At 42.0% G+C, this 17,260-nt stretch overlaps 2 protein-coding genes across 3 annotated transcripts; both read right to left on the reverse strand.

Moving 5' to 3' along the window:
- Positions 1–1,114: 1,114 nt before the first annotated feature.
- Positions 1,115–8,421, reverse strand: LOC140272325 (uncharacterized). The gene is made up of 3 exons (XM_072367721.1): positions 8,370–8,421; positions 5,085–5,618; positions 1,115–2,166 (listed from the first exon to the last, which is right to left on the reverse strand). Exons 2-3 carry the CDS (start codon positions 5,601–5,603, stop codon positions 1,672–1,674), a joined length of 1,014 nt encoding a protein of 337 aa, XP_072223822.1. The 5' UTR covers positions 5,604–5,618; positions 8,370–8,421; the 3' UTR covers positions 1,115–1,671.
- An 800-nt stretch (positions 8,422–9,221) lies between these two features.
- Positions 9,222–16,740, reverse strand: lrif1 (ligand dependent nuclear receptor interacting factor 1). 2 transcript variants are annotated; one of them, XM_072367129.1, is made up of 3 exons: positions 16,400–16,740; positions 13,561–14,938; positions 9,222–11,009 (listed from the first exon to the last, which is right to left on the reverse strand). In XM_072367129.1, the coding sequence occupies exons 1-3, from the start codon at positions 16,414–16,416 to the stop codon at positions 10,113–10,115; spliced, it is 2,292 nt and encodes a 763-aa protein (XP_072223230.1). In that variant the 5' UTR covers positions 16,417–16,740; the 3' UTR covers positions 9,222–10,112. The 2 variants fall into 2 exon arrangements, with proteins under 2 accessions (XP_072223230.1, XP_072223229.1); XM_072367128.1 differs by having other exon boundaries at positions 13,561–14,941.
- Positions 16,741–17,260: the final 520 nt, after the last annotated feature.

A 17,260-nucleotide genomic window follows, 5' to 3' on the forward strand; every position in this document is an offset into this window, starting at 1 on the left:
TTTTTGTGTCACAACTGGAGGAACCTGTAAACTTCCTTTGTCTTCTTTGCTGCAAACACATATTCACAAAACTGTGACTATTTCTCTGAAAAGTCATTCAGTGTGTCCACAAGAAAAATCCACAGGACGCGTGTTCATGTCAAAGCTTTAGAGAAAGAGACGGGACAGCATCAGCACATCTGTGTCGTTAACTAAGCACAAGACTTAGAAACTTATATCAGAGCAAAACTCCGCTCCTTATAACGACCGCTTCAACTCCAAATCATTAAAGAGTCATATCAGAAACAACAGTTACTGTCATTTACTGAATGTGTGTCTAAGAGCTTTAGGAATGTCCGACCTGTGTGACTGGCCTTGATTTTAAAACGTCATTATACATTTCTAACTTGCTGTGAGGTCCCTCCTGGTTTCAAACACTTTGATCAGCAGGACGGAAGCATCACTACTGCCCCCTGCAGGTTGCAGGTGATGACAGGCAACAATGTGCCATACAATATTATACATTTTTTTAACCGTTTGAAAGCTTGTCTAAGGGGGTTCAGGCTGTGTTGGAGAATAAAGCTGCTCAGACCAAATATTCACTTTAAAGCTCCTTAGAACTGTACAAACTCTGTTTCTGACTTATTTTCTGTATTTACATTTATGTTTGCACAGGTTTCTATAAATTACTGCACCTATTTCTCACTTTCTTGGCAACATATAAAGATTCTTTGTAGCAGCAGAGCTGAAGAAGCCTCAAACTAAATGAGCGGAGGGTCAGCACTGCACATCACTGCTTTACTCCAATAATCAGGCAACACACGGACAGTCCCATTTCCTTTCAAACCAATACGTCTCCTGTTGCCCTGGATATTAAACACATTGGGTGGAGCTGTTTGCAGGCTGTGACCACAGATAGTAAATAAAAGGTGGATGCAACCACAGTAGTATCAGCTGCTCGTGTTTGAACTGCTCTTTTGAAACCTCGTGGTGTTTTTTTTGTGCCAGAAGTGAGGGTGGAGCTTGAGAGTGATACTTAAAACCTGTTGGGGGAAAAAAAGAAACGTATACCTGAGACCTGATAACTGTCATCAGAAGGTTTGACAGAACACAACAGAATAATAACTTGTGGGGATAAAGATTTATTGACTTATTATTTCTTGACAAAAGTGAGAACTTTAAAAAAAATATTGCCCTTTAACAGACTTAAACATGAAGAGATGACCGTGGCCATCTTTTATAAACGGTTAACAAATATATCAAAAACTGAACATTTAGCATTTACATCAGTACAGCAACATTCATTCATTCATATGTGCATTTTTTTTTTACTTTTTATGGACCAAACAAACACAGAATTAATTCTTCTAATTAATCTGAAAATAATAAATACCCCAGGACATGGTGTGATGTGGTTATTAGAAAGGAGAAAAAAAGTGAACTTAAAGTCTACATGAGCGTTCTTACTTGTGGCTATGATGCACAAACATGCAAGTCCACAGATGAGCAGGATACTAATAGATGCATGCTGAAGTCTGATTTTCTCTAGAGAAATGATTATGTATCTTAAACCGACAGATGAAGCACCCAGTCATAACTTACCCACAACTTTTGGTCTCTGAAGTAAAAGACAGAGAGTGAAGCTACCTCATGGAACCTAAGATGAGCCGACGGGATGGTTCTTCACTGTCACTAGAGGGCAGAGTTCTTTAGAGCAGCTTCACTCTGCATCAACTTGGCCTTCATCTGAGCGATCTCCTCCTCCCGTGCCAGCTCACTGAAATCAAACTCCATGTGTAGTGATGTGGAAGAAGCATCTGCACTCAACGAGTTGACAGAATGAGGACAATTCCAGGGATCACTGCTACTCTGGTCAGCATCCTCGTGGTCCATCTGTGCATTAAAATCAGCTTCCTCATCACCCAGGTCCTGTTTCTCGCCTTCATCACCGACACAGCTGGCCACATCTGTCTGGTCCTCGTGAGGCTGAACACAAGCTGGCTGCAGCGCTGCTTCCTCTAAGGCCTGGTCTCTTCTAGCAACCTTTACACACTTGCTTTTTGCTTGTGGCTCACTGACAGGGGGCTGAGGGGCACCTTTTCTCTTGAGCTCAACTCTCTCCTTTTCAAGGTGCTTTACGTTATCATGGGCATGTTTCATCTTGGGTGTGCGGTTATGACAAACCTCCTAAAAGACATACAAAACAGACTCACATAAACCTCACCTTCTGTTTGTGAGAGCTGCCACACGGTAAATACAATCGATGGGATCTCAGTCAGGGTTTTGTTGTTTATTGCTTTTCTCTTCTATGTGCAGTGCAGACGTTAAGTGTTTAGATCCTTGAAAGCTGCATATGGTGCAAAGTAAACAGTTCGACTTGTGCATCTTGTCAATGTGAAAACTTGAATGACTTTAAAGAAGAGGCAGAAAAGATTCCAACTGCAAATTCAGCCCATGGGTTGGAAAAAAACTGTCAAACTGCCAACCGGTTACCAGAAAAAAAAGCATTCGACAATCCTTGGAAAAATGTCTGATAATGATCTCTTGTAATCTGGCAAAGAAAAGGACCCTAAGTCAAAGGCTGTAAATTCCCTGCAAAGCTGAGCTACATTTGTGGCCTGATGTTTTAGACTGTGCTGTTTTATGACTCATTATCTCCTCCATCAAAGGTATTATGTAGCTGGTTTGTTCTCTTCTTAGCAGGGTTGTTCAAAAACTGAAAGTTAGAAAAGAAATATCAACAGATGTTGACCATGGGCCAGCTAAGAAGATCCTATTTTTTTTCATGTTGATCCAGGATTTTATTTTCATTCTGCCTTGGAAGAGGTAGGCATTTTCTGACTCATTTTTCTTAAGGTTGCAAAACATGTGCTCTTGGTTAACGCCTGTTTTGTTCTCATTAGTTTCTTGCTGTGACATAAACTAAGGCTGTCAATTGATTAAAATATTCAATCATGATTAATCGCATGATTGTCCATTGTCAACTCACGATTAACCACAAAATAATCACACAAAAATATGCTTGCTTTATCCATCTATCCGTCCATCCATTATCTTGTGCTTATCCGAGGTCTGGTCGCAGAGGGAACCGGTCCAGGACGGAAACCCAGACATCCCTCTCCCCAGCCACACTCTCCAGCTCCTCCTGGGGGATTCCCAGGCGTTCCCAGGTCAGAAGGGATATATAATCCTTCCAGTGAGTTCTGGGTCTTCCCCAGGGCCTCCTCCCAGTTGGATGCGTCCAAAAAACATCAAAAGGGATGCGACCAGGAGGCATCCTAATCATATGCCCGGACCACCTCAGCTGACTCCTTTCTATGCGGAGGTGCAGCACCTATACTCCGTGTGGTGGAGCTCCTCCCCCTATCTCTAAGGCTAGGCACCAGCCACCGTCCGAAAGAAACCCATTTCAGCCGCTTGTATCCATGACCTCATTCTTTCGGTCACTACCCAGATCTCGTGAACAAAAATGGGCCTGTAAACTAAAAAGCTTCTCCTTCCGGCTCAGCGCCCTCATTACTGCAGACGAAGCCCCAATCCGTCTGTCCATCTCTAACTCCAACTTGCCATCACAGAGAACAAGATCCCAAGATACTTAAACTCCTCTGCCCGTGGCAGGGACTCATCCCCAAGCCGAAGGGAGTACTCCACCTTTTTCCAGTTGAGAACCATAGCCTTGGATTTGAAGGAGCTAACTTTCACACTGTCCCCTTCACATTCAGCTGTGAGTCGCTCAAGCCAGCAGAACCACATCATCTGCAAAAAGTAGAGCTACGACGCCGAGGTTCCCAAACCAGACGAGTTCTTCTCCCCGACTACACCTAGAGATCCTCTCCATGAAAATCACAAACAGAAATCCTCGAGGAACAGAGGCGTAAGCCTTCTCCAAGTCCACAAAACACATGTAGACTGGATGGTCAAACTCCCATGAGCCCCTCGTTCAGGATAAAAATCTGGTCCACTGTCTGCCTCCTCAATGGAGGACATGCTGGCTGGATTGAAGATATCCCTAAAATGCTCCTTCCACCAGCTTACAATATCCTCAGTAATTATTCTCCCAAGCCAACCACAACCTGGGACAGACCCTGCTTTCCCTTTTTGAGTTGCAGAATAGTTTGCCAGAACTTCCTTGAGGCCAACCGAAAGACCTTCTTCGTGGCCTCGTTGAATTCCTACCACACCTGAATTTTAGGCCACAGCTCTTGGAAGCCACATCTACAATGGTGGTTCTGAACATAGTTCAATCAGATTCCATGTCCCCTTCCTCCCCTGGTAGATGGAAAAAATTTTCCCAGAGGTGTGAGTTGAGGACGGACAGGGGCCTACACGACAACAAAGTCAATCCTTGACCCTTGGTCTAGGATTGACTGGTACCAGGTACACTTCATACATGTTTGTAATGGACAATCTCTGACTAGTACAGAAGTCCAAAAACAAAACAAAACACAACTCAGATTCAGATCAGGGAGGCCATTCCTCTCAAATACGCCTCTCCAGGTCACTTTATCATTGTACACATGGGCACTGAAGTTCCCTAGAAGAACAAGGGAATCCCCAGGTGGCACAACCTCCAGGACATCACCCAGAGACGCAAAGAAGGTCAGGTAATCTGTTCAGTCAGAACCTTCCTGCCAGAGACTTGCAGCCACAGTGAGGCGCTCAGTTTGTGAGTATGCTGAACAACACAGCTCTCAGGAACATGGGGATACTCAAACCCTTTCCCATGTTAAGGTGGCCCGACATTAGGCTACATCCCTCCTTCATTTACCACATCAAAGGTCAAATTCCCATAATGTGCCTATGTTAATCTTGCGTCAAAAAGATTAGTGGCGGTTCGAGGAATTGTCATAACCTGTTCATAAGATGGTCATTTTGACAGCCATATTTTTTAAAGTTGTTTTTTTTGGCAACTAATGGACTTTATTCAACAGTGGGTAGACAGGAAAAGGGGTCAGAAAAGTTGGGGAAGCAAGAGCTGGGACTCAAACCCGAGCCAGTTGCGTCGAGGACAGCCGCTGTACACGGGACGCCTGCTCAACCAGTTGAGCTCTACGCCGCCCCGATAGTGCTAAATTAAAACATAATCAACAGAAATATCATGTTACCTTCTCCTTGTGCTTTGATGATAAGACTGATGTTGAAGGAATGGCAGACGGGGAAGCTTGCTGGGGTTCACATGCCTTTGGTTTACGCTTGCCTCTGATGCACAGATAAAGGCGTCCTTGGTAGATGATAACGGCAGTCTGGTTGGGTGGTGCTGTGGAGTCATGAGGTAACTGGTTGGTGTGAGATGGGTTTGTTCCCTGTGATACGTCTTTCAGCAACTCCCTTGCTGCAGGGTTGGAGGAGACAAAGGATATTTGCAAGGGATCTGTCCTGTCCCGAATCTCTGGGCCCAGTAGGGAGGCTGCGTTTTCTGCCACATCACTTCCTCTGCGTAAGGCCGGTCCTTGGCCTTTTCTCATGACGACTGCAGGGCTAATCCATATGGCTTCTGAAGAGTCTGCCGGGGACAGGGGGTGGACAATTCTTCTGCGCACTGCATTTGGTACACTCTGCAGGGGGATGCTTTTCACCTCAGCCTCCACTGGGATGTATATTTCATATTCATTACGGTCATCCATGTTGTGTGCGATTACCTGTATATCAATAAATGCTTATTAGTTAGGAATCAAGCCACTTGACAGTTAGTTTCAGCAACAGATTATACAACAGGCATATTTTAACACACAAACTAACTCATTCTGTCCATAACAGGATTTTCTTTCATATAGAAAGCTCTCTGATTGCATGACAGCTCATCTTTTGGGTGCCATTTCCTCTGTGGGAGCTCATGGTACATGTAAGTACAGCTGAATTCACTGCACAGACGTTGTCTTTAAGTTACTTTAATGGTGATTTTTTTCAGATGAGGCTGCAGTTATAAAATCTGGTTTTTATTAGAGCAGAGCGACAGTCTGAAAATGCTTTAAGTGAGTAGACACGTAGTCTTAATGGGTGGATTTTCGGTCCCAGTTTCTAACGCGTTTAGGCGTTTGACAAAAGAAACAAAAAAAATATGTGAAAGAGAGCAGCTTTACTGTGAATTCAGCTGGATTAATATACACTTACACTTACTGTTTTTACTGAAAGATGGAACATTTTGCCATGTGCCAAGCACCTCAGACCATTTTAGACTCAAATTTTGAGTCTTGTTGAGCGTAAACATGCAGCGATACGATCCCAAACTGTTGGGTTTTGATGCTTTTTGTACGATTTCCGTTAAACTAACATGTTTGTGTGTATTTTAAGAGACCGATTTTGGCCCGACCTCGGTAATAATTTATGCCTGTGTCACGTAACATGCTCCCTCATGTTTTTCCCTGAACATTTCCCAGACGGTAGAATTAGACTGAAACATTTAAATATTGACATGCTGAACTATTGAACGTCTGCCGATGCCTGACATTAGAATCACACAGAAAGCAAATGACTTGAATAAAAGTCAGATTATCAAAAAACTGACGGAAAATCGATAATTCACCGATCAGTGAATTTAGACGTTGAGCAAACGTTGGCTTTTTACTCATCCAAGTAAATCGTAATATAATGACTTTTGAAGCATTTAATCTGTTAAATAGTTTGTAACCTGGAATAAAAATCAACCCTTTTGACCAGAGCAGAAGTGTTGAATTTATATTTGTGTTATATATTGAGCTGTATGTTATTCCACCAAAGAAGCTTTGCAGTTACAGTAAAAAACAGCCGTTCATTTGGTGAATTTGAAAGAACTATCAGGGATGTTCTATCAGTAAAACTGATTTCACTTTGATTTGGTCTGAGACTTAGATTATTTTTACATTCATGGGGCAGAGTCAGAGCTAAATTCATTTCTAGAGAATCAATAAACCTAAAGGCGTGTATCACAGTATAACCTTTAACCTCACTGAGAGATTAATAACTACGGTAATGTAACCATGAACATTTTGAAGATTTTTAAAAATGAGTAAAAAAAACAACAAGAAAAGACACTAAAGAGCTTGGAGTATTACTCTAAAGAGTATGAAGGGGTTGAAACAAAAGAGAATAACATTATCGGCAACAACAGCAGTTGGAGCTGTGAATGCAAAATTTCAGGGCATGATGGGACAAGTATCCAAAGGGAACTGGCTTACATCCAAGATCCTCAACTTTGACAAGATAACACAGAGTACAGACTTCCAATTTCCTAATTTGATTTGAGTTTTTGTGTGTACCTGAAAGCAGACACTGGAGATGGAACAGACTAGAAGTTCAGATCCTATTAATTCAAAATCAGACAACAGGTGTTCTACCAAAAAGCGACCATGTGCCAGAAACTTATTCCATGGCCGCAGGGGCGCTTGAAGCTTGTTAAAGTCAAACAAGTTTGCGTTCGGTTTCTATAGTCTGCAGTTGTTCCTTTTGGCATCAACAAGACACAACATGTAAGTACATGTGATGATAACATTAGAGAAGGTGTGTTTTTGTGAATCATTGATGCTACAAAGGATTAAATACTACGGCAGATGAAGAGGTTTGTTTAAAATGACATAATTTCATTCAAAACACATGTGCACAATCATATGTGCATATTTTTTCTCAACAAGTTCTTTCCACCATCTACAAAACCCCTAAGGGAGACTTATAAGCAGTTACAGAAGTGCATTAACTGAATGATGTTGTGAAATTATTCAAGAGATTTGTGCTATGGATTACAGGCCAATTAGTTATTTCCACCTTCTAGAATACCTTTAAACGGGCATTATGGATAATTAAAGAGGTTTTTGTTTGCCAAAAAAAGTGATTGAACTGCCTGTCTTGTCACTGAAATATTGATTCTGCCACTAAAGTGCTTGATTTCAGTGAAGAGTAAAAACAGAAATCGAGTGAAAAAGACTGAATCGGTTTTAACCACATGCACGCGCATCAGTTCATTTTCAGCACAACATCTCTGTCCTCTGATCCAGCTTTTCTCTAATGAAATTTATCCGAAAACGTCTGACTTTTAATGTCAAAAGCTGTTTTTTTTATTCAAATTTTGAACGCGGAAGAGTTCCTCTTCTACCTGATAATCATACCTGCTGTTACATAAAAAGTAACAGTAACACAATTTACAAAACAACCTCCTCAGACTGTTTTTTTTCCATACATAGATGCCATTTTGTTGAATCATGACACATTTTACAGTTAGGACCTACTGTCGATGATTTAAAATCAGGTCGACGGCAGAAACAAAGTCGAAAGACAGAAACCAAGTAAATTATAGACGAAACTGAACGATGAAATGGCTGTTTGTACACTGAAAAATTACCCTTAGTAGTTAGCTAAATAATACAAAACAAACGATAAAAAACAATACTAGTTAAAACTGCTCCATTATTGATCCATACCTTGTTGAAGGAGTCCCACTCCGGTTCTGTTACTTTACGCTTTCACTTCACCGTAAAACAGCCTAACTTCCGGTTTCGGTTTTTCACAATAAAACACACTAACGGTCCATACCATTTATAATGTCTATGTACCATACGAAGGACAAAATATCAAACAAAATATGCTATTCCGGAATATAAAGAGGCAAAGGTTAAGAAATAAAGAAGGCAATATATATTTTATCACATTTGACGGAGAGTGTTTGAAATTACATTGAAAATTCTGTGAGAAATTCATAGTCTATCAGAAGGATATTTCAATTAAACTCAACCACGCCTTATTATCTACATCACCATATCCCTCACAAACACTCATTAAGAGCCTTGAACAAATAAAAAAAACTGGATGATTCAGAATTTTCTTCAGTTGAAGAAAGGACAGAGGTTGTTGACTTTGGAGGGAAATAACGGTTAAATATCTGAGCTCAGCTTCAGTTGGTGATGTTCAAACCACAAACCAAGCCAGAAATCTGGATCTTATTATGGAATCAGACCTGGCCTTTTACAGATATAAAAAGTTTGTCATGAAGTCAGTCAGTTAAACTAAACATGGAGAAGCTGCTTTCAGTTGTTATGGATCATTCATGTGGAACAAACTCCCACATAACTGCAGGTCTGTGTCAGCTCTTCTTTTAAATCAAATCTTCAGACTTTCTTGTTCATAAATCAGCAGACAAGCATGTGGAAAGGTGAAGTGTAGCAGAGAAGAAGGTGTGGTAGAAATCTTCAGAGGTGTTGTTTTTGTAGCATAGCAACAACTTACCTGATGATGTCACACACAACGCCAGTGTTAAATAATGAACAGAAACTCACTGCAGTCAGCTGCAACAGAACGTGCAGCACTTTATAATAGATGACGATAAAACCAATATAAATCTGAGGCAAAACTAATACAGGATCAGAGAAACCAAGCAGATGGCGTAAGATCGAGTTAAACTTCTGTTAAACATGTGGACGACCAACCAACCAGACACCTTAAATCTAAATCTTGTTAGTTAACAGCTAGATACAAGTAATAAAAATACTTTAGAAAACAAAAACTGTAGAAACAGACTGAAACCAAACAGGACCAGGTGGGATTCAGATAAATCATTTCTACCAACCCAGACAGCATATTAGTGTCATCATACAGTGTTCACTTTGACTTTCTGACTGACAGGCTGGAAAATTCATCCTTTTACTAACTGAACAATATGACGTGAAACTTGTGCTGAAGGGTTCAATTCAGTTAAAAGCATATATGAAGTCTGTGGTCCGACCAATGCCTGAGAATTCCAATATTTAGAGAATATAAATCTGATAAATGTGTGATATAAAGACCATTAAAAAAATCTCTGGAAACTGCCAGATGGAGCCAACATGAATGAATGGGCAACTGGCAGCAGAGCAGTGAAGCAAGCTCACAGTGAGTTTCCACACCTGAAGTTAGTGAGTTTAATGCTTGTTAGTTCCCACAAAACCAACCAGAAGCAAAAGCACAATATTCAATGCAAATAAATCTGGTAATGTTATAGCAACCGTTAAATGTTAGCATATCTAGATGGTTTTTAAATTAGAAAAAGAGAAGCCCAAATATATGCAAAAAGAGTCAGCTCATGTGTAAAAAAATCAACTTGATGAAGGCACGTCACTGTTTTTAGCTGTGAGCTAAATAAAAAAAAGTTAAAAGTGTGTATGCGTTGTTTTTTTTTGTTAGTTTCCGTCTCAGCTCACGGTGTGTCTGATTTGTGCGTCCTTCTCGTTCAGAAGGTCTGCGAGTCTTTCCATCTGTTCGTGTCCTTTTAACTCGTCGTAGTCCGAGGATGTCGAGGACAAACCATCGCCCGCTGGAGCCAAACAGCTGATCCTTCCAGGTGTTCTTCCATCTTTTCTTGCCGTCTTTGTTCGTCCTGCTTTTTTACCCGTCTGCTCTGTGGTTAAGGTCCACCTCTCCGGCTCCTCCCACCTGCCGCTGGACTTCACCACCGGATGCAGAGCGGCGGGGATGCAACACGGACACATGGTGCGCTTCCGTGTCCGCCCCAGCCTGCTTGTGTTTGAGCTCATATCCTCGCATGTCGGAGCCTGTGGATGGGCAGCTGCGTCCTGTGACTCGGGGATGTCGTTTTCATCAGGGAAGTCCTCATCTATTGGTTCCACGTAGCCAATCACCGGCTCCGGTTCGGCGCGACACGTTCTGCTGAGCGCACTCTGGCCTGAACAGCAGTTCTTCGAAGCAGAAGGAGGTTCTGAGTTCAGTTTGAAATGAGAACTTTTGAGAGGTGTGACGTTTGTGAGCGGAGATGCAAACTGTTCACGTTCACTGAGCACTTTCACACTCTGAACACTGACAAGGCCGCTGTGGCCATCTGGTTCTTTTGGACCGTAAATGTCCTGTGAAGAGAGTTCTTTCTCTTTCAAGCCGCTGGTTGGTTTCCCATCATCCCCCGCTGACCTTATGAGCCCTGCAGAGACACAACCAGCGGCTGCTTCATCGATCTTTAGCAGGCTAATTTTCACATCTGCTGTGATCCCAAATATCTGCCTCAGGAGATGGTCGGACCTTTGACGGGGTTCTGGTGCCGGAGGAGATGTCCTCATGGACAGAGGATGTGTAGAGCTCTGTAAGCAGGAAAACAAACAAACAAAATGCATTAATAGGGATAACACCTGCACAGCAGACTGGTTTACTTCACCTGTCGTCACTGGTTTCTGCGTATTCATTTGTTCACGTAAACAGCATCAGTCAGCTGATCAAAAAATTTAAAACACACACGTAAACTGATAAAAACGTGGTGTGAAAAGAGTTTTATACGCTGATAACAGTGCGCATCCTCTGCCGTCGGTCACTGGCGTAACAGCAAAGTCACGGCCAGGATGATCAGATAAACACACGGGTAAGTTATATGAGCCCTGAGCTTTTATAGCCTCTGATGGTGATCACATGGTCAACTCGTTCTTTTAGGGCGGAGAAAACAATTAAAGAGTTAAAAAAAAACCTTTACAGAAACAGAAAATGAGAGGAATGCTGTCAAAAAGAAATGTATCTCTAAGAGTTCCCATCTATCAGAGATGTTGAACACTTTAAGACATCATGAGAAGTTTCATCTGAATTATTTAACATATAGGAGGCACATTTCTAATCAAAGTCATGTGATAAGAGGATTCACACCTGAAAAGTGAAAAATCCAAATGACCTCCACTTTGAGAGAGTTTGGATTGGTTTGTTTTCTGGTTTGGATTATCTGTGATTTGAGTCACTGATTCAAATTTAGGATTTATTCTGTTTGCATTTGTTTAGTCTTGATTTGTCTTTTTTTGTTCACAGCTGATCCGGGTTTATCTGTGACTTTCCTGTACTTTAGGTTTCTGGTCTTTGTTTCTCTCTGTTCTTCGTTGGCATTTTGTTTTAGCTTATAGTTTGTCCATGTCTTGGAGTGATTGGTTTTTAATCAGGGTTTGTATTAGTCTAGTCTTTAGTGGTCTTTTATGGTTCCACTCATGGTTTTCCTTTGTTACTTTGGGTCAGTTAGTCTTGCCTCAGTTATATTAGGTTCTCGTTCCTCACTCAAAGTCTTCCGCAGTTCCCTCCTGTCGGCTCTGCTGCCACACCTGTTACCTGCTCTATTATCCTCAGCTGCACCTACTTCCTCATCAGCTCCCTCTGAATGAGCTGGGCTGCAGCCGTGCGTGTCAGTGAAGTGGTCCCAGTAGAGGTGTGTGTAGAATTCCCTCCGTTAGCTCTCCTATAGCTGCAAGGAGCCACATAACAGTAGCTATGTGCTAACAGAGCTATAGTACGCGTTCGTTCATTCATTCATCTTAAAGTATTGGTGAAATAAAGACAGATAATGCCTTATTTAGAGGCTGCATCGTTTTTGCCCCGTTCACACCGTTATATGGATCACGAGTTATCTAAATAGCTTCAAAAGGACGCCGACTTTTGCTGAAATGTTCTCGGTGAGAAGATAAACGTATTTCATGACAGAAATAAGGTCTAGGTTTAAAAACACCGGAGTTCCCCTTTAAGTTTCCTGGTTTGTCAGTGATTGTCAGAGCCTCAGTGTTACGACCCCATGGTTTTCTCTGCTCATCTAATTAACATCTGTGTCCACATTTGGGCCCTCTTCACATCTCTCCATTAACTATAACAGCCTTTCAACAAACTCTTACAGTTTTACTTCTCTTATAAACCACCAGAGGTTCTTTATACAAGCACTATTGAGCAGTCTGTCGGTTTTTCAGTATATAGAAATGTTTTCTCCTTATTTGATTTGTGCCGCACCTTTTCAATGCTTTCTTCTAAATATTACTTATGACAACAGTGAGCACGGGATACTTCTCAGGCGGTTCCTTAAACGTTAAACTTTATCTCCCTTGTGTTTTTGTTTCAGAGCAGAAAACAAAAGTTCAGTGAATATGAACGAACGCATATGACAACCATCTCTAAATCCCTCCACCGGTGTTGTGTAATCCTGCTTCATGCCACACACAACCAGCTAAAAGTCAGTCCCAAACAGCAGTCGTTTTTTTACAACTTTTCAGCTGGATTTTATTAGCACAAAAAAAGCTCTGTCCAGTAAACTGGAGCTCTTCATCTTTTAGACTTAGAGAGCGAGAATGCATCAATTTAGGATAAAGTCTGGGTTTCTCCAGACAAATATAAGTAGGTCAAAATATGACACTGACGTCCAATGAGTCTGGATCAGACTGCCTCTCCATGAGCACAGGTGCAACAACTTATTGTTCCCAGTAATGTGAAGCCTGTGGCTTTATGGTTCATGTCAGCTTTGCTGTCAGTTTCATGGAAATGAGCATTCACACCACGACCACTCGGATCAAATACTCCGCTCTCCATCTCGTGAGCGGGAGCCGTTTCAGGTAACTGTGTGGAGCCCCTTCAACACTGAACACAAATCTAATCTACACACACAAACCAGCTTATTTAGACGAGTGTGTTCGGAGCTTCAGCTACACACCAGACATTTTGTGAAACTTTTCTTTCCCTCAATCTCACCAAGGCAGGTAGCAAAGTTAGGATTGACTCTTTCGTCCAAAACGGAGTTTAACAGGAAACAGGAAGGTTGAAATAAACCGGAACTGTTTAAAAATGTGTTTGAGGAATCAGTGATCAGTTGAAATTAATCAAAATATTGGAAAATCACTTCCTCACCTCCTGTTTCTGAGCATGTTCTCCTCTGCAGCCACAACCTGCTGGACTTGTTTCTGCCTCCACCTCCATGCTGTCCACCGGTTGGTTGGAGGTGCTCCGCTGACTCTCCACTCCTGAACCACCATCACGCGTGTCCTGTTTTTCAGACGGGCTCTGGCCACGTCTCTGAGCTGAAGCATCAGTTCTGCTGTTGGAGCTGCTTGAGGCTGTTCGCTCTGTCTGCTCCACGAGCTCCAGCTGAGTTTCTAACATCGATTGTGGCGCTGGTCCGGACTCGGGCTTGGGTGGAATATATGACACGAATATGACGTTGTCTTCATCCAGATGAGGGAAGTCCTCCTGAGCGTCGTCATCGTCACAGAGATCGATCACTTCGCTCGACTCTCCTGGGGTTCGGAGGTTCTGCTTTGTTTGAGGCGCAGCCGACCCGGGAACAACGATTTTGTTGATTTCTGAACATTCTGTTGCTGCTGTGGATTTAAACGATGAGCCGCACTTGTTGGCCACAAAAAACACCTTCCCGTTGCAAACAACCAAAGCGTTTTCCTGTCCCGTTGCGTCATTCCTCCGACTCCACTGAGCGGATTCTGAAACGGCCGACGGAGCCGAGCTGTCCACCTCTTCGATCACCCACCTCGTGGGGCTGTTGGGCCTCTGTGAAACCTTTGGAATCAGTTTTAACTGTGGTTTAGCTCCTCTTGGAGGGAGTCCACGTGAAGTTGTGTTTGATGTCTTGGAGAGCAGTTTTACTGTGTCTGGGGCAGGGCCACTCGGTTCAGGAACACCTTGATCCAGGGTGGTGACGGGTGACACGTAGACCACACTGTGTGAGCCGGCAGAGGAGCTGGCTGATGACGTAAAGATCTGCTCCTTGACACCCGGAGGGAGTTGGGATGCTGGGACTCTCTGGACCTGTGCAGTGGGGGGAATCTGCAGGCACTGTCCTCTGGGGAGGGCTGGAGATTTCACCGTCACTGGAAGCTGATATGGAAGACTCACTGAGGTACCCAAATGTGGTGAAGGTGCTGCAATCTGGAGAACTTTGGCCATTGATCTGACAGGCTTCTGCTGTAGTGGCTGCTTGTTTACAGAGTGATGAAGGATTGAATCCTCTTGATTAGGAAAGCCATTCAGAAAAGAAACCTGCTTCTTGATCATCTGCTGAGAGGCCGAAAGACCAAAGGCGGCCTTTTTAGCCATGAGAGAAAGTGCAGAGGCTGCAGCATTGGTGACGTCTTTCTGTGGAGTTGGATCGGTTTTGTGCTCAGTTACAGGCGTTTTGAAAAACCGTCCATTGACCATTTGGACAGGAATGAGTTTCATTATGTTCTTTCCATCGGCTCCAATTGCAGGCATTGCTTGGTAGAAGACGCCAGTCCTACTGAAGCAAAAAAAAAAAAAAAAAAACAGAGCACAGATCAAAAGGAGAACAAATATTTGAATTGTCATTACAAATAATTGGGACAAAGCAGGTCAATTTCTTTATAAAAAATCAGAGCCAATAGGGGGAATGTTTTCTCTCTGAATCAGATGGTTGATATTAACAGGATTTCTCAACAGATAAACAAAAATGTAACGGATTCAGTTCTCATTGAAAAACTGCAACAACTGTGGAGATTTTGCATTTCTTTAAGTAGTCTTCAGGAATAGTTCTCCAGGCTTATTGAAGGACATCCCAAAGCTCTTCTTTGGATGCCGGCTGCCTTTTGTTCTGTTCTCTGTTAGGATGATCCCACACTGCTTCAATAATGTTGAGGTCTAGGCTCTGGGGAGGATTCATTCCTCCATAAAACTTGTTGCCACTGATTTTCAGTCCACTTCTTGTGTCATTTGGCATAGCTCAGCCTTTTCTCCCTGTTTCCCTTCCTTAAGAATGGCTTCTTGACAGCCACCCTTCCATGGAGACCATTTCTGATGAGGCTTGGGCCAACAGTAGATGGATCAGCTGAAGGTCCAGATGCATCTCTCAGGTCCTGTGTCAGGTCTTTGCAGGATTTTTTCCTATTCCCTGTTAGTTTTCAGCTAACAGGCTCTTTAGGAATCATCTTGTAGCTGCAAAGATCCTATTTTCTGTCTGTCAAACTGTGTTATCTTTGGTGTTTTTCATAGATGCAACTAAAGAAATGGAAACAAATTATTTGTTTTTGTGACAAGCTACTAGTAACAAAGTGCCTAAAGATACTATTTAAAATGTCTTCTTTGCTAAGTTGTCTGTTATGTGTCGACACAACACTGGTTCATCCCTTGAGTTAGGAGCCTTTTTTCTGCTTGAATGATTCATAGGTCAGAGTTAAGTGGCTTAACAAAGAAAATGCACATTCCTCTGAAAATGGTCAGGTAAATGACTGAAAATGAGTGAAAAAGCAGCCAATGTCCAAAGAAAAACTTTTAAAAAGACCTTCAGAAAACCTGGAGAACAACTGCTCAAGAGCACTTTAAAAGATAACAGAAAGCTTGGCTGCTTGGAAGGAAAACAAAGAAATGAGGATTGAAATAAGACTTTTACACAATACAGTATATTACCTGATCTATGGGCTCTTACCTCAGTTTTAAGACCATGAGGAAAACTCCTAAATTACTACATATCAGTTTGTTTTAATCACACCTCGATGCAAAAATCTAGCTGTTTTGAGATCTGTTATTTTCATCAAAACAGGTTGGTTTGGGGTAATAAACCCACCCATGAAGCTTCCATGCATCAATTTAAAGTTTCGACCCAAAAACTTTTAAACCAAATAGAAATTTAGTTTCAACGTTTCAGTTTAAGGAGCTAATTTCTATTCATTCATTCAGTTGGTGCAAATGCTTTTAGCAGATGTATTTAAGTCTCTAATAATACCTGTGAGGTGGATCCATTTCGTTTCTGATGGGAGTGATGAGCCGCTTAATATAACGTTCCCAATCGGCCGTTTGAGGAAACGAAGATGATGCCACAAGGGACAGGATAATTCCTGGCGTGTGTTCACTTCATGTTCATGCCTGCAAGGTTTTAACGTCAGCACACGACATCGTTTGTTGTGGCTTCCGTTCCCAACGTATCAACAACGAGTCTTTAACCTCGCAATTGCCACTGGTTGCCGAATAAAACACACTTTTATTCGCACGGAAAAAGTCTTTTCTCGTAACATTTCTCTTCTGGTAGCTCTCATCATCGGAAGCGTTGCGTTTCCATGTCGGTTTCCGTCGGTTGTAACTTCCGGTTTGTTACATGCTACTATTCCATGTTGTAAACCAGATTCAAACTAGCTTTTTATGTGGGAAACTAGCCATACGGTGCACATTTAAACTGAAAACTCTTTACTTTACCTAAATAATGTTATAATGTGTATATAACAGAGTCCATTAACATTTACTGACGCCATACAAGGGGCGTAGAAAAGTAATAACGAACAGTGGTTTTGCTAACTTCCGTTCAAACGTTACAGGTTCCGGTTCAACTGGATGATGTGTGGTTTTTGTGTTTTAGGAATTCCCTTAAAGTCCCTTACATATTTAATGCTACTAAATATAGCTGTGACCTCATATTTAATTACATGTTTAATATAATTTAGGACACTTAATGCTCAGTATCAGAACTTCCCATCTGTATTAGCTTGCATTTCTTATTCTGAACATCTGAACACCTCAAGGAAGCTTGGTGACCCCTGCAAGAAGCCACTGAATGTTTGTCATTTTACTGGAAGGATTTGAAACATATCTG

Source organism: Leuresthes tenuis, unplaced genomic scaffold (assembly GCF_036924035.1).
Source record: "Leuresthes tenuis unplaced genomic scaffold, fLeuTen1.0.hap1 SCAF_16, whole genome shotgun sequence".
NCBI lineage: Eukaryota > Metazoa > Chordata > Actinopteri > Atheriniformes > Atherinopsidae > Leuresthes > Leuresthes tenuis.

Excerpts from the sequence above, each read along its gene's own strand:
- LOC140272325 (XM_072367721.1), bottom strand. The coding sequence starts at position 5,603 with ATGGATGACCGTAATGAATATGAAATATACATCCCAGTGGAGGCTGAG. Across the intron at positions 2,167-5,084 it reads CATCAAAGCACAAGGAGAAG|GAGGTTTGTCATAACCGCAC; the intron begins GTAACATGATAT and ends TATGTCTTTTAG.
- lrif1 (XM_072367128.1), bottom strand. Across the intron at positions 11,010-13,560 it reads AACATGCTCAGAAACAGGAG|AGCTCTACACATCCTCTGTC; the intron begins GTGAGGAAGTGA and ends TCCTGCTTACAG.